This window comes from Phycodurus eques, chromosome 17 (assembly GCF_024500275.1).
Source record: "Phycodurus eques isolate BA_2022a chromosome 17, UOR_Pequ_1.1, whole genome shotgun sequence".
Classification (NCBI taxonomy): domain Eukaryota; kingdom Metazoa; phylum Chordata; class Actinopteri; order Syngnathiformes; family Syngnathidae; genus Phycodurus; species Phycodurus eques.
In genome coordinates, this window is record NC_084541.1 from 13,262,592 (window position 1) to 13,278,361 (window position 15,770).

Below are 15,770 nucleotides of genomic sequence, written 5' to 3' on the forward strand. Positions count from 1 at the left end.
CTAAGCGAGGTTTGTTAATGACCACATTGCCTTTTGACATTTATTGAAAACCTGTATGTTCATTTTCCTGGGAGACTAAATTGTCTTCCATGTTTGCTCCTTTGAATGATTAAACCTCCTTGCTCGAATGCCGCCGACCTGTGCGGCCACACATATTGCTCACGCCACAAAGCGCCACTGATGTGAAGGAAAACGCCAATTGAGAACACGAAATTGGGTCTTGTTTAGGAATCCATGCGCACAAGCTTCTTTTAAAAGTTGTCTTTGATGTGAGCAAAACATTTATTTTCTCAAACTCTTTTTTGTTGTTCTTGCTGTTGAAGACTCTCCGTTGTGTTTGACGCGAACAAAACACCAATTGAGAACTAAATTGTCATTACGTTTCCTCATCGCCTGTCCAGACCAGCGTCTGTCCGAGTCCTTGCGTCCTTACCTGGAGGGCGTCGACGCCGTGTGGCCGCTGCTGCTGCTCGCCAGCCTCTGCGGCGCCGGGCTGGCGCTGGGCGTGGCCGCGGCCGCCGTCAACTTCAAGCGGCGAATCCCGGCGTGGCCTCGGCGCCAGAGAGGTTTCTCGTCGCTCCTCGCCGCCCCGGAACAGCAGCCTCTTATCCGGAGGGAGGAAGACTACAAACCCCGCGTGTACACAGCGACCATGTGACGACGCTTCATCGGCTCGATCTGCACTCATTTTTCGACGTGTCAATGTTGCAATAAATACTTTCCTTTCTTTCCTCAAATGTCCCCTACCCCGATATAAACAATATTGTTCGCCCACACACTGACTCGTTAATGGTGCAGTCCCTGTACTTCAGAATCCTCGAGGTTTCCTCGAAAACTTTGGCTGTTGTTAAAAACTGCATTTTCTTGTCTTTACTGCCACGGGGAGGACAGAAACACAACCACACGAGTAAAAACAAACAATCCTATGATTTCAGAGGCAGAAAATAACATTCAGTTCCTTCAACACATTATGCAGGTAAATTTTTTGGGGGGGATCATTTTTCAAAAAGTCATTTTAATATTTCAGCATCCACACATGAATATTGCAGTACGTCATTGTAAATAACTACATTTTCTTGTCTTTACTTCCACCCAGAGGACAAGAGAGAGAATTACATAAACAATTCTAACAAAAAACTCACTGAATCCAACATATTCATTCAAGTGCAAAACCTAATTTTCAGTTCTTGAACATTCTGAACCATGATTGACTGCTGCTTAATCGGCACTGAAATCTGAACTGGAATGAGAGGTAAAAAACAAAGTGGGCTAAAAGTCAAGTGGAAATGTGGTCATCCAGCATTATGAAGTCACACCTGACATTTTGTGGCTATAGAAGTTCAGAAATAGTGGAATATTCCTGCAGAAGTTCCAAGGGGTCTCCCTTCGTATCATTCGTTCTCCTCCTCGTCACTATCGCTCTTCTCCTCTCCTTTATTCTCGTGGTGCCGCGTGGTTGGAGCCACAGGCGGCGGAAGATCCAGGCGAGCCCACGACACGGCCCCCGACTTCCTCATGGCCACCTCGACCTTGGCCGCCATCATGTTGACGGCGCTCTGGCTTACGTCGATCACCTGGAAAGACGGCGATAAAGGCATCAACGGTGAGGTTCGTAGCGCCCTTTTCCTCCATTTGTGGACTTACTCCCCAAAGGCTGATCTTCTGCTCAAACTCCTTATCGCCCTCGAAGACCACGTGGATGTGCAGCGTGGTGCTGTTGGCGTCCACAAAGCTCAACTCGGGCAAAGCGTTCTTGGCGTAGATGGAGATGATGACCTGCGAGCCCGTCTGGTGCCAGTCGAATCGACACGGCACTACCTTCTTGCCCTGAATCAAGCAAAATTTGGACTTGGAATATAATCATCCCGTCACTAGAAAGATTAAACGAACTTTAGAACATCCAGCCACTATCAGTTTACAAAAACTTTAGTGCTTGCATTTTCTTTTTTTTTTTTCCCGTGTGCAAGTATTTTACCAAATGATAAAACTGTATACCTCGGTCGGAAAAAAGATGGCGCGTGGCAAAAAAAGGTGAAGATCAAGTACATTGAAAGTGAAGTGAAAACATGTTTATTCACATTCCATTTTTGTATGTTATTACTAAATGATTTAATACTTTACAATACAGCCCAGTGCTATTTTTCTTATTAAAAACAACACAAAATGTTCCGTAAAATGTTGGGAGTCTTCTGGGGGGCTGGAACAGATGAATGGCATTTCCATTCATTTAAATGTGGAAAGTTGATTTGAGTTGCGTGATCTGAGTTACAAGCATGGTCACGTAACGAATTAAAATCCTAAATGAAGGTACCACTGTATTTTGGGGTGTGATTACACAACACACCACACGGTGACGCCAAAGCACTATTTCTAACTACCTACCTCGTCCTTTTTCCTCCACAGGTGCTGGCCCTTGGTACAGCCCACCTGGGAGAGGAAGGAGTTGAAGTCAGAGGTTTTCTTCTTGCAGCAGCTCCAGTACTTCATCCTGGACACGGAATTAAAAACATGTACTTACTTCTTTTCACAATAGACAGATAGATGTACAAAGTGCAACCCCACCGACCCTTCGTGGAAGACGGGAAAGCCACAGTGGAAGAAGCACGCGTCAGAGTCACAGGAGGGGCCAGCATAGCTCTTAAAAAAAAAAAGAAAAAAGAATACTCATCTGTAGTTTTTCGAGAAAAAAAAAAAGTAAAATTTCTTTTTAGATAAACACTCGTAAAAAAAAACATTTTTGGGGAAAGAAATTGTAATCATGGGTCTAACGCAATCCTCATTATATTAGTCTTTTTTTTAATTTGGGATAAAAAAAAAAAATTTCTTAAAAGACTCCAAAAAAAAAACTAACTAATATTCCGGTTGTATAGTCCCGTCCCCCCACCCCCACCTTCCCGTATCGTGGCCCAACACACTTTGGTACTCAATTAATAGGAAAATGCAGATAATTCCACTTACTTTAGTGCATCCTCCGTTTTTGCAGGACGTTCCGATTTTGACCTCATCGCTGTCGTCCTCTGCGGGGATGAAAACAAACAAACAAACACACACACACACACACTAAGTGCTGTGAGTGACAGTTATGATCCATCAACGTCAACTTTGACTGAGCTACAATGACATAAATGGAGGTCAAATTCTCAGTGGTGGTCTTTTAACTTTCCAGCTGCGGTTTACTTCCTGTTCTTGGTGAACTGAGTGACGCCTCAAAACAAAAGAGTTGCGCTCTCACCTTGTTTGAGTGCATGTGAGTTGTCTGTCAGCTTGAGCTTGTCCAGAGCTTGCTTGAGAGAGGACGACACTTTGTGCTGTAACCTCACCACAGGCTCGTCGGCGCTGACGCGGCACAAGGGAACACACCTTGTTAGCCACGTGGAATTTTCAGAATTTTATGGCTGCAACACTTTCCGAAAAAGCGAGGACCGGTGGCAAAAAAGACGGAGAAAGTTGAAGAATGCTCATCAAACACCTGTTTAGAACATCCCACAGGTGACCAAGCTAATTTGGAACAGGTGGGTGCCATGATTGGGTATAAAAGGAGCTTCCCTGAATTGCTCAGTCATTCACAAGCAAAGATGGGGCGAGGTGCACCTCTTTGTGAACAAGAAAATAGTTGAACAGTTTAAGGACAATGTTCCTCAACGTACAATTGCAAGGAATTAAGGAATTTAGGGATTTCATCATCTACGGTCCATATCATCAAAAGGTTCAGAGAGTCTGGAGAAATCACTGCATGTAAGCGGCAAGGCCGAAAACCAACATTGAATGCCTGTGACCTTCGATCCCTCAGGCGGCACTGCATCAAAAAAATGACATCAATGTGTAAAGGACCCCGGACTGTTGAACAGCTGAAGCTGTAAATCAAGCAAGAATGGGAAAGAATCCACCTACAAAGCTTCAACAATTAGTGTCCTCAGTTCCCAAACTTTTATTGAATGTTGTTAAAAGAAAAGGTGATGTAACACAGTGGTAAACATGACCCTGTGCCAGCTTTTTTGGAACGTGTTGGAGCCATAAAATTCTAAGTTAATGATTATTTGCTAAAAACAATCAAGTTCAACAGTTTGAACATATCTTGTCTTTGTAGTGTATTCAATGAAATATAGATCGAACATGATTTGCAAATCATTGCATTCTGTTTTTATTTATGTTTAACACAACATCCCAACTTCATTGGAATTGGGGTTGTACTACTGTGAACTACAAGCACAGTAATACCTACACAGTGGCAGCTGAATGTGTCAATCAAAAAGGCACCGCTTTTCTATTCTTTTTAAGTTCCTCTCGAATCAATAGAGAGTGCCTCGGACGTGAACGCTATTGATTCGAAGTGAAGGTGTTGGACAACCTGGGTCTGCAAATGGCCTCCTGGGGCTTCGGCGCTGAGATGATGTACTCGCTAAATTTGGGCTTCTGCTCGTCGCCGTCTTTCTTCTGTCCCGACGAGGTCATGTCAGGCTTCACCGGCTCGGGGGGTTTCTCTTTGTTGTGGGGACCTTTCGTGCAGCCCTGCGAGCACGAGAAAGAGCGGCGTTAAAGCGACACGCGCATGCGTGCACGGATGCCCTGAGCGGGAACAAAAGCTTACCGCAATGCCGAGGAAGTCGGAGAAGTCGGTGGTTCGTCTCTTGCAGCAGGACCATCCCTGTGGGAGGGAGAGAAGCGCGTTTGGGCGGGGGCGGGACACGGGGAAGATTTTAAAAGGGTTTTTACCTTTAATGCATCATGAAACACCGGAACGCCGGGGTGGTACGTGCAGCCTCCTGAAGCCACAAAGAAAAAAAAAAAGAATAATAAAGTGTTCCAGATAAAAAGTCAGTGTGTGAGAATAATCTTACTTTGCCCAAATAAAAATATTATTTTTTTTAGATTAAAAAGTTAGAATTGTACAAAAATAATTCAGAATATGTAATATTTTACAATCTTATTTTCGGAGTCATGATACTATGAAAATCAAGTCCCAATATCCTTCCCACTCTGCCCCTTGTGAAATTACAACTTTATTGTCTTATTATTCCTTTTTTCTTTTAAAATGTTGACTGTTTATCTCGAAAGAAATACCACTTTGATTTTCCCTGCCGCTTTGAAACTTTGATTTTATCGTGGTAACAATACTTGGTGCTACATGCAGCCGACTGCAGAAACAAATAGAAAAAAAAAAAAAAAAAACACCTTTAACTAAAAATCACATAAAGAGTATCAAATTGCCTGGGTAACCTTAGAAAGCAACAATTTCCTCTCAGCCCAGTCCACACACAGTCCTCCATCAAGCCTTAAGGTAATGGCACTGCAATGTACCGCGCTGTGATGAAAAGTGACATGCAATTAAAATGGAAATTAGACTAGTCCTGCCCGGAATTCCTGCAGATGAAGACGCAGGACGACGTGCGCATGTTTAATCACACAAAACTAGGCAGACACTCGATTGAATTTCAACTACAACAATAAGCCGTCAAGGAATTGCATTCAGATGCATGCAAAACAGTCACTCTTAACTGCCAAGTCTTAGTATTACACTCATTGCCCTTCTTAAAATCATCCTCACCGAGTTTTTTTTTGGGCCACACTGAAAAGAAATAAATTATACTATGACACTAGTCTAAGATTTTTTAGAAAAAAAGAAAATACAGTTTAAAGAAAAAAGTTGTTTTCGTTAAATGGTAATCTTACATAATAATTTCAGTATTGGAACAAAAAGTCATGTTGGCGAGGGTGGGGGGCGCATATTACCAGAATATTTGTGTTCGAAATCATAACACAGATTGACAAACATGAATAAAGGTTGCATGCTTTTTTTTTTTTTTTTTTTTTTTAAAAACACTGACACCTATGGATGGCAGCGTTGCATCGCTTTGGATTTTAAAATCAGCACAGTTTGAGTAGTATACAAATCTTAGGTGATGAATCTGTGTTTATCACAGATTATGAGGGAGAGAAATCCCAACATGTTGGAAATTGGACAAGTTTAGGGACCTGACACGCGAATAGAGTATTTATATGTATGGTATAAACAGAGTATGTGTCGTGGTAGGTAGTAGAATGTATGTGTCGCGATGGTGGGAAAAGATGATGCAGTTCATGGGGTGAACAGCGAACGTCACGTACAAAAGCCACCGAGGTTCAACTCGGGTCATGCGGTGAGTCCGCATCGCTTGCGGCGCATTTCTTAACTTTCTATTCCTAAATAAATTACTGTTTTGGCATAAAAAGGATTTTCTCTGTCTTGTTTTTGTTGTTTTATAGTTTGAGGCGTCACAAAAGCCTAAAATATTAGCATCCAAATCCCTGTTCCGCTTGACATGTTTATTTTCGCACAAAAAATTGTTTTCTTTGCTTCTTGGTCAAAAAAGAAAAAAGGTTTTGGGTGAAACCAACCCATGTTCTACCGCTGATTACTAAAAACATTAAAAGTCAGAGACTTGTTTTTTGTTTGTTTTTTTATTTGCTGGTGAGTGAACTTTTTTTTTTTTGATTGGTTCGGTTCATAGATTGAACAATATTCTTTGGGTCTTGAAAGATCAGTCAAAATGCTCTAAAATGACTGGCAATATGGGGAAACTCTTTGCTGAAAACTTGCCAGCAATGAATGAGTTAATGTTGACAGAGGTAACATTCTATCGATCAAGGAAATGCTAACAAAGAACACTTTATTGATCCTGGAGGAAAATTGACTGACACTGTCAGATGAATATTCACGCACATATTTATAAGATTTTCACCTCTCGTGTGGCTAAACTGGCTGAAAATTAGCAACAACTCTCAAACTACAACCAAAATCATCAACCTATTCTTAAATGACAAGACAAACTGAGCCTTATTATTATCTCTGTCAAGGCATTTTTTTTGCACTGGATATCATTAAATTATTTTAAAAGTATATTTAAGGGTTTTAGCAACATAGCATTTTAAATGTCATTTATGGAAGCGTTCACCCTTTCCCAATTCTTTTATGTCCATATGTATGTGAGGCAGACCATAAATGACGAATTCAAACTATAAACGTAAAAATGTCCGCAAATGGTCTTTTCTGGAACTTTAACCAGAGGCCAACCACCACCCACACCACGACAGTCCGGCAACCACATGCTAACATCGTTTTCCAAAGTTAATAACATCGTTTTCCAAAGTTAATAACCAAGCCTAAGCTTAATTAACCTGTGTCGTCAGCTAAAATAAGTTTGACAGTGAATTAGAGTGTGACATTTTGGGGTGAGCTTGCTTGAAATCGTGTCAGTTAGCAAGGCTCATTTGATTTTGCCTCATAGAATTTTCCAGATGATCTGCTAGCCTCGCTAGTCACATTAGCTACTCACCATCCGGGTTGTTTTCCGGGTCGAACCGCTGCCCGCAGGCCTTGTTGTAGCACAAAGTAGACATGGCGACGAGGAATTGTACTTGAAATGTGGAAATGAACCCGTAAAAGGCAGCACATAGAAAAAACGAGACCAGTGCGGGGAGACACAGCAGATGCCGCACACGAAGCTGCCCTCGCTCACTTCCGGGTTTGCTCGGCTTTCTTCGGCCAACATCGCGCAAGATAGTTTTAGTTTAAGGACAAGAGCCTTTTTTTTCTTTAAAGTCGTTAAATTACAACAATATTCTTCTTATTTAAAAGAATGGTTTTACTACAAGAATATTCGATTAAAAAGTCGTTTTTTATTCCAGCATTGGCAGGTTTTTTTTCGAGAATTCATGATTTTACCAATATTGTTTATATTTTATTGCAATATTTATTTTTCAAATTAAGTTGGATTCTCACGCGAAATTAATATTCTGAATAAAAATTCGCCATATTACGAGAATGATTTTTTTTTTTAGAAAGTCGTATTTATATATATATATATACAATTTTCAATACAAGAATAGTTTACTTTTTCCTGAAAAACGTCAGAAAGAAAAAAATTGGAATATTATGAGTAAATAGTTTTATTTGACAAAACTGTCGTAATGTTACGAGAATATTCTTTTTTTTTCAAGAAATGTCTCTCGGACAATATTAAAAAGTATTTTTCTGTCAGTATTATTGAACAAAGTTTTAGATAGTTAAACTTTCAGACATTTTTTTAAGAGAAAAAAAGTAGAATTTTTTAATCAATTTAATGAAAATGAAAAAATCAGAATATGCTCTTAACTCAAGTCAAGTTTTATTTCTAGAACACTTACAAACACGGCTGTAAAATATTAATGTACATAATAAAGCTTTAACATAAATGATAAAACCCCAATACGTAAAGAAATATTATTTTTCTATTTAAAATATACTTATTTAACTTACTTGTGTTGGCCTGCTGCAGTTCCACCAGCGGCCTCTTGGTGGTCTCAAGGTGTATGAAATTGTGGTCAGATGCCCCTAAGGGGCAGAGAATTGCTTCCTTAATATCTTGCAAGAGTTCGAGAAATTATTCCTTATCGTTGCACAGTCTAACTATGAATTTTCTACAATAAACACTCGTATGCTACAAGTTGATTCTTTTTATTTTAGATAGTCATCATAATATTTATTTTTTATAATTTTTTTTTAAATGTTGTAACGTAAGACCCCCCCCCGAAAAAAAGTCTTAATAGCCGAAAATTCCCTCGTTCACTTCCGTGTTTGTTCGGTTCCTTTCGGCAAACATCGGCGCTCCCTCTCTCGCTCGCTCGCCCACTGACACCCACCCTCAACCCATCCGCGGTCCCAAAACGGCGGCAACTGATGCTGCTGGCCGGTCTCTCTCAAAAAAAACTTACGCAAAGGCTTTTTCTTCCACCTCTTTTCCCTCCCTGTCGTCTTTTAATTTTTTTTATCTCCAGTTAATGCAAATGACTACTCGGGTTCTTTTAACGTCCATTTTGTGTCGCGCTCGGCAGGACGCAGGTGCGTGAAAACTGGGACAATTGGCGTGTACTTTGACGGCGGATTGCTGCGGCTCGAGACGAGTGCCTCCTGGCGGGATGTAACGTGCTCGTCTGAGTGATTTTGAAGACTTTTTCCCCCCTGGGAGGATGAGAGAGCATGCACTTTTGAGTGATTCCGCAAAAGAAAGGTAGGACAACCTGAAATTTGTGAGTGATAGTCTATCCAGGGTTTTGTTTAATTAGGCTGCAGACTATTCTCAACCATGGAGCCGTCATATTGCAATTTAAAAATATTGCACGCCCTGGCCATGATCAGTCTGACCAGTATTATGAATTATGCATTTTAACCCCCCCCCCCCCCACTCTACTCGGAAAAAATGGCTTATTGTTAAAAGAGACAGATTATGCATTTTTTTTCCATTTTAAAAATAACAGTTCCCAGTTTTCTTAAATGGAACAGATTATGGAAAATGTACTATTTAATGGCTTGTATGCAAATAGTTGGCTCATTGGAGCCCACCTGTTCAGTGTCAAATTAAACAACCCATTTTTTTGTTGCCTATTTCTGAAAATGTGTCTGTGACGGAGTTCCCACCACAATTTAGCTGAACAATAACCTACCCCACACCTAGTTCCTCCGGTCATGACCTGCAGAGCAAGGCTGGGCAAAGATCCAGAGCCACTTTCAAGCCACTACATTGTCTGAAACACTGTGATGTGGAACTGCCTTGGGTTTTGTTGGATGAACAGAATTGGCTTCTGATAAGCAGCAGATACTTGATTGCTCTGTGAAGTTGCCGACAAGGTGGTGGTCGGGGCGTATTTGTGTACACTGCATGTACCACGTCCACAGATCCGCACAATAAATGTAGTGTATGAAGTGCTGGCACCACTATTAAAAATGTTTTGTTTTCTTTACAGGCACTTGCTCCCCCCAACTCCCATGCAAAGTATGGCTTTTCGTTGCCATGACGACCAAGGGTGGAGCTAGGGTGTTGCGTGGAAGCGAGGCCTACTACTAGCCCGGGGTTTAAAGAAAAAAACCGCAGATCCAAAATTTGTTTTATAGTTACGCTTACGAATTACACTTTACATTTTAAGTGAAACTTAATTAGCGTTAAAGATCTGTGCGTGTGGCACATGCAGCGAACACGTCTGCAGAAGCAAATACACCCTTGTCCCAATATTAACAACTTAGCTGAATGTTAGAGTATGTGCCGCTTATCAGAATTTAATGCTGAGCACTGCAGCTTGACTTATCTTTTTGTTTTGACACGATAGTGCTTCCATGTCCATCACTTAAAAATGGCAGATCTTCACTCAGCCCTAGCCTCCAAGTTGTAAGCATAAACACTAGGTGTAGATGTGGGAATGTTGAATTGATAAAGGCTCTCCCAGAGATGCATTCTGGGAAATAAGCAGCAAGCAAAAGATTGACTTGGTTGTTTAATTTCACACTAGATGGGAGTGCATGCCCTCCAGAGAACCAACTATTTGAACACAAGAAATTAAAAAGTCAATTTCCCTTTCAATTTTGTCAGTCTTTGCGTTAGAAATACCGGTTAGAGGGCGAGAGACTGCTGAATGTTCTGATATAGTTTGCTCTTTCTTTGCTTTTGGGCTGCGTTTGGATGGAAACACGTCATAGAGTAAACTTCAATATGCAGTCACATCCCTGTAATATTAGGGATGACCCCTGAAATGTCTTTGTTACCGCAGTTCTCTATGAAAGTTGTAAGAAGCAGTGAGAATCCCAGCCACTGAAAGAGTTGCTTTCTTCTTGCAGGATGACTTGGTGATGTAACAGCCATGAAGCCTAATCTGTGGGGAATTATGATGCGCTTCCCGTTTCTTTTCCGTCGTATTTGCTTTCTGCTCACCTTCCCCTTCCCGACACTACATGGCCAGTTGATGCCGGAGTCGAGGGCCGGCCAAGGCCTGCTGCTCTTCACCCAGCCTGCCTACAACGCCTCCATCTTTGAGAATTCCGCCGCCGGGAGCTATGCCAAAAGCCAGGTCAAAATGGGCATTGTCCTGGTCCCATCGTTTGAGATCAAGTTCTCCATTGAGCCCGGCGACGGCGAGGGAATCTTTCAGGCGGAGGACTTTACGATGGGGGATTTCTGCTTCCTCCGTATACGAAGCAACAGCGGCGCCATGCTGAACCGGGAAGTGCAAGACAATTACACTCTGACGGTCAAAGCCTCCGCCCAAGGAGGCCTGGAGGCACTGGCCACCGTGTACATAAACGTCCTGGACACTAACGACCTCCGTCCTCTCTTTTCCCCGACCTCCTATTCCTTTGTGGTGTCAGAGCGTGCCCCCTTGGGTGCCAGCATTGGCCGGGTGACGGCCACCGACGCCGACGTTGGCGCCAACGGTGACTTCTACTACTTCTTCAAGAACAAAGTGGACCTCTTTGCCGTGCACCCCACCAGCGGCGTGGTCACGCTGACCGGCCAGCCCAGGACGGACAAGCAGGACCGCTTCGAGCTGGAGGTGCAGGTGGTGGACAGAGGGATGAAACTCTACGGAAACAATGACATCAGCAGCACGGCCCGGCTGGTGGTGAGCGTGATGCAGATAAATGAGTTTGCACCCGTCCTGAGGGCGGTCGCTGTGGTCCCATCGTGGACAGACGAAAATCCGGTCTTTGCCAAAGTGACAGTGGAGGATAAAGACGAAGGGGTAAGCGGGTACATAGAGTGGGTGTCCATTATTGATGGTGGCCTACTTGAACAGTTTGTGATTGATCTATCGCCTCTTGTTGCGAATGAGTATTGGGTCAGAGCATCACAGCAGGTTGACTGGGACAAATACTCCTATGGCTGCAACTTAACCCTCCAGGCTAAAGACAGAGGCGTCCCTCCTAAATTCTCTAACACTCAATTGCTTCAGTTGTTGGTCACGAAGCCCAAACCGACACTGAGGAGTTTCGAGAAAGACGTTTATGAAGTGGTGCTGAGTGAAATTGCTCCCCCGGGCACTGTTGTTGAGGTGCTGAGACTCTCCCCAGCTCCCACGAGTGTCAATTACAGCTTCTGCAGCCTCTCAGAACTAATGTACTTTGATATCAATCCGTCGACCGGCGTTATTATGACCTCAAGGAGGCTGACAACGATATCACAGATTTTCATGGAGATGGAAGTGTTAGAGGCTGTCAGCCGGCTGAGAGCAAAGGTCCGGATCACCGTGGAAGATGCTAATGACAACTCTCCAGTATTCAGCAGGCCGTTTTATGAAGTTTCCGTCAATGAACGCTTGTCTGTTGGCAGCGTTGTTCTCATCGTGTCAGCCGTGGATGAAGACAAAGGAGAGAACGGCTACATCACACACACAATTAATGGCGATCCGTCACTTCCTTTCACTGTGGACCAAGACACGGGGGAGCTGAGGATCACGCGAGACCTGGACTTTGAGTCGTCAGAAGAAATCTACATATTTGCCGTGCGAGCCTCAGACTGGGGCTCGCCCTACAGAAGGGAGAGCGAGGTGAACGTAACAGTCCGTTTGATAAATATAAACGACAACGCACCTGTCTTTGAGAGGGTCTCCTGCAGAGGGATGATAGGCCGGGATTTCCCCATCCGCCAGACCATCATCACCCTGTCCGCCGTAGACATGGATGATCTTGGAATGGTGAAGTATGACGTGGTTTCCGGCAACGAGATGAACTACTTTAACTTGAACGCAGAGTCCGGCGCCTTGTCGCTGAAGAGATCATTAGTGGGGGCAAACTTAAAGAATGGGATGTTCAACTTGAAAGTCGTCGCCACTGATGGAGAGATTTTCTCTGAGCCTATGTTTGTCAATATATCCGTCGTGAGGGGTTCGATACCGCCCCGTGGGCTCAGCTGCAAGGACACACAGGTGGCCCAGTTGATGGCAGAGAAAATGCTCTCAAAGGCCATGGCGATGGCTCGAGTGAGGCAAGATGACAGAAGTCCAGATGTCTTCTCTGTGAACAAACAAGCGCCGCAGTTCGAGGCCTTGCCTACGAGTATCCTGGTTCGGGAGGACCTCCCAACCGGAGCCAGCGTCTTCCAGGTGAGGGCGCGGGACGGTGACACAGGCTTCAGTGGCCGACTTCTCTTTTCCATATCTGATGTCAGCAAAGAGAACTGTTTGACCGTGGACATGGAGAGCGGCTTGCTGACCATTCTGCGGCCACTGGACCGCGAGCGAACCGACCGCTACTTCCTCAACATCACTGTCTATGACCAGGGTGTCCCCCAGATGTCCAACTGGAGGCTTCTGACCGTCATCGTGGAGGACGCCAACGACAATGATCCGCAGTTTGCCCAGGATTCGTTCACTACGCTGGTCGCCGAAAACGCCCCCTTGGGTACTCAGGTGGTCACCATCACTGCCTTTGACAAAGACGCCGGTCAGAACGCGCAGCTGTCCTACCTTTTGCTGAATGGCGTCCCTCAGTTCGGCATTGACAGCGAGACCGGCGGTGTCTTCGTGGCTAGCCACCTGGACCGCGAGAGCTTCCCGACGTTCACGCTGACGATCGAAGCCAGAGACAAGGCGGAAAGAGGCAACCGGCGATCGGCTGTGACCACGTTGAACATAATCGTGGAGGATGTCAATGACTCCCCCCCGTCTTTCATCCCAAGCATTTACACCACTCGAGTGCTGGAGGATCTCCCTCCTGGGGCTGTCATTACTTGGGTGCAGGCCAAGGACCCGGATATCGGACCAAGCGGACAAGTCCGGTACTCCCTCTTCAGTGACTTCAACGGCACTTTTGAGGTCTGTAATGCTTTATTTTATTCTTTGATGATCTGACATAGATTTGTAATTTTTTTTTAGTATGATAAACCCCTTGAACTGTATCATCTCATATTTGAGTGGGTACTACCATACGTTATAAACATCACAGTGACTGCAGAACAAAATAAGGCTGCAAAAAGGCAGACCGAAACAAGGCAAAACAAGACAAGAGTGAAAAAAAGTACATCAATAAAATACAGAAAACAGCACAACAAAACACAATCAAGAGACTAAGAAATCCTTCTAGCCACAGGTAGGCCTGAATGGAGTAAATTGGATTATTAAATACAATAGATATTAGCACAGCACCATTAAACACAGATAGAATTATTTGGGAATAGCGAGTACTTGACGCCTCCCCAACATGTTCGTATTTGCCTATTTTAATAGTTTAAATCATATATATACACCACAAACTATGAGTCCCAAACAGTTTAATATCATTTCAAACTCATCTTACGTTACCTCTAAAAATAAATAGCTTTGCCTACAGGTGATTTGATTTAGAAAAAAATGCACCCAAAGTGCACATAGACATGCACGTGATGGAGACTCTTACCTCCTCTAACAAGCTAGGCCAAACTTAGCTCCTCCCTGACATACAAAGCTTGTCTATTTGTTGAGACTTTCACCTTCACCACTGTACTACTTTCCTATTTAGACACCTCTTTAGGCAGAATATTGTGGCATCGTTAGGCGTTTCTGGGAAAACGTTTTTCAGCGAATAGTAAGGGATTGGTTCAGCAGGAAAAAAAAAAAACATTTGTGAATAGTAAACCACGAATATGCTGGGAATTGTTGCACAGCGTACAGTATCATCAAAACTTACAACCACAGGTAGACCAGAATGGCAAACAGAAAGTACATCATAGAGTGAATTGGGTCAGCAAGTACATTTTAGCACAACGTACACAGATACTACATGACCATCAAGTATATTGAAAGCAAAGGCAATGACAAGAGATTGGTTTAAAGAAAAGTAATTGGATTAAGTCACTGATGGCATACTAGTGGTACATTTGCCTGACTTGGGTGCAGGCGACGTGGGTTCACGTCCCACTCAGTGATGGTGTGAGTGTGAGAGTGATTGGTTGTCTGTGTGTGCTCTGTGACTGACTGGCCACCAGTCTGGAGTCAGCTGGGATAGGCTCCAGCTCCCTGTGACCCTGAACAGGATAAGTGGTATAGAAAATGGATTATCCGCCCTACATATGGCCTACATATTTAAATGCTGCTTTTACTGACTCTTGTACATGTGTGTGTGGGTGTGTGTGTGTGCTGGGCAGATGGACACTGTGAGCGGCGTGTTGAGGATCAGGAAGGAGCTGGACTTTGAGAAGCAGCCGTTTTATAACCTGACCTTGCTCGCCGAGGACCGGGGGATGCCCACCCTCAGCAGCCTGACGTATGTGGAGGTGGAGGTGCGCAACGCCCATGAACATGAGATATGAGTTATGTTAAGGTGGCAAAAGTACTCACACTCTGTACCTAAGTAGAAATACGGATACGTATGTAAAAAAAATCCTCTGGTAAATGTAGAAGTACTGATTCAACTCCTTTACTTAAGTACAGACTCTGAAATTTACTCAAGTATGAATGTTAAAAGTAAAAACAAATTTCTGTTGTCAAAGGAAATGCCCATTTTGATAACTTGGCACAAGGCAAAAAAAAAACAACAACCTTGTTTTTGCACAAAATAGTTTCCTTCTTTTATTAACTTATATATTATTGCTCACACAGAGAAGAAGACAAAAAAAAAAAAAAAAAAAAACTCCCAGGACACAGTTTTGTTGCAAGTTAAGAAAATGGAGTTTCAAAAAACTAACAAGCCTATTTGGACAAAGTAAGGAGTAGAAGGTACAGATGTCTGTTTTCAAATGTTGAGAGTAAAAGTAAAAACTTAAAAAAGTTTAGTTAGCAAGTGGACTGTGTACTCTTTAACAACTATATTTCGAATTTCTCAGTTGTTTTTTTAATTTTTTTTTTTACATCAATTGATATTAAGCTTGATAACATCCAACAACACATAATACGATGAAAATTCCTAAACATTTGTGTAAATGTTCATTTTGCAATGTGTCAGCCTCCACTGAAGAGGACAATATGCTTGTAGTTATGTAGTAAATGGGTTTCTAAAGTCCATAATGACAGGG

The 15,770-nt window shown here is 43.1% G+C and overlaps 4 protein-coding genes across 4 annotated transcripts in view; 2 read left to right on the plus strand and 2 right to left on the minus strand.

Moving 5' to 3' along the window:
• The window catches only part of grm5a (glutamate receptor, metabotropic 5a), a 27,996-nt gene extending 27,403 nt beyond the window's left edge, over nucleotides 1-593 (minus strand). The window contains exon 1 of the mRNA XM_061703490.1: nucleotides 434-593. The gene's annotated coding sequence lies outside the window, so the exon portion shown is untranslated. The remainder of the gene's footprint in view (nucleotides 1-433) is intronic.
• LOC133416504 (tyrosinase-like) overlaps nucleotides 1-816 on the plus strand; it is a 4,726-nt gene extending 3,910 nt beyond the window's left edge. The window contains exon 5 of the mRNA XM_061703485.1: nucleotides 402-816. Coding sequence (XP_061559469.1) covers nucleotides 402-658 — 257 coding nt within the window. The 3' untranslated portion in view covers nucleotides 659-816. The remainder of the gene's footprint in view (nucleotides 1-401) is intronic.
• Nucleotides 817-995: 179 nt separating this feature from the next.
• On the minus strand, nucleotides 996-7,496 carry chordc1b (cysteine and histidine-rich domain (CHORD) containing 1b). The gene is made up of 10 exons (XM_061703211.1): nucleotides 7,314-7,496; nucleotides 4,714-4,763; nucleotides 4,589-4,645; nucleotides 4,349-4,509; nucleotides 3,233-3,336; nucleotides 2,959-3,017; nucleotides 2,567-2,637; nucleotides 2,383-2,488; nucleotides 1,645-1,827; nucleotides 996-1,574 (listed from the first exon to the last, which is right to left on the minus strand). The coding sequence occupies exons 1-10, from the start codon at nucleotides 7,375-7,377 to the stop codon at nucleotides 1,392-1,394; spliced, it is 1,038 nt and encodes a 345-aa protein (XP_061559195.1). The 5' UTR covers nucleotides 7,378-7,496; the 3' UTR covers nucleotides 996-1,391.
• Nucleotides 7,497-10,647: 3,151 nt separating this feature from the next.
• The window catches only part of LOC133416369 (protocadherin Fat 3), a 78,918-nt gene continuing 73,795 nt past the window's right edge, over nucleotides 10,648-15,770 (plus strand). The window contains exons 1-2 of the mRNA XM_061703220.1: nucleotides 10,648-13,596; nucleotides 14,904-15,038. Coding sequence (XP_061559204.1) covers nucleotides 10,648-13,596; nucleotides 14,904-15,038 — 3,084 coding nt within the window. The remainder of the gene's footprint in view (nucleotides 13,597-14,903; nucleotides 15,039-15,770) is intronic.

What these genes read in the sequence shown, in the direction of transcription:
- chordc1b (XM_061703211.1), bottom strand. Translation starts at nt 7,377, where the DNA reads ATGTCTACTTTGTGCTACAACAAGGCCTGCGGGCAGCGGTTCGACCCG. An exon ending in CCGACTTCCTCGGCATTGCG is followed by an intron (nt 4,510 to 4,588) that starts GTAAGCTTTTGT and finishes TCGTGCTCGCAG; the next exon opens with GGCTGCACGAAAGGTCCCCA. An exon ending in GAGGCCATTTGCAGACCCAG is followed by an intron (nt 3,337 to 4,348) that starts GTTGTCCAACAC and finishes GTGCCGCGTCAG; the next exon opens with CGCCGACGAGCCTGTGGTGA.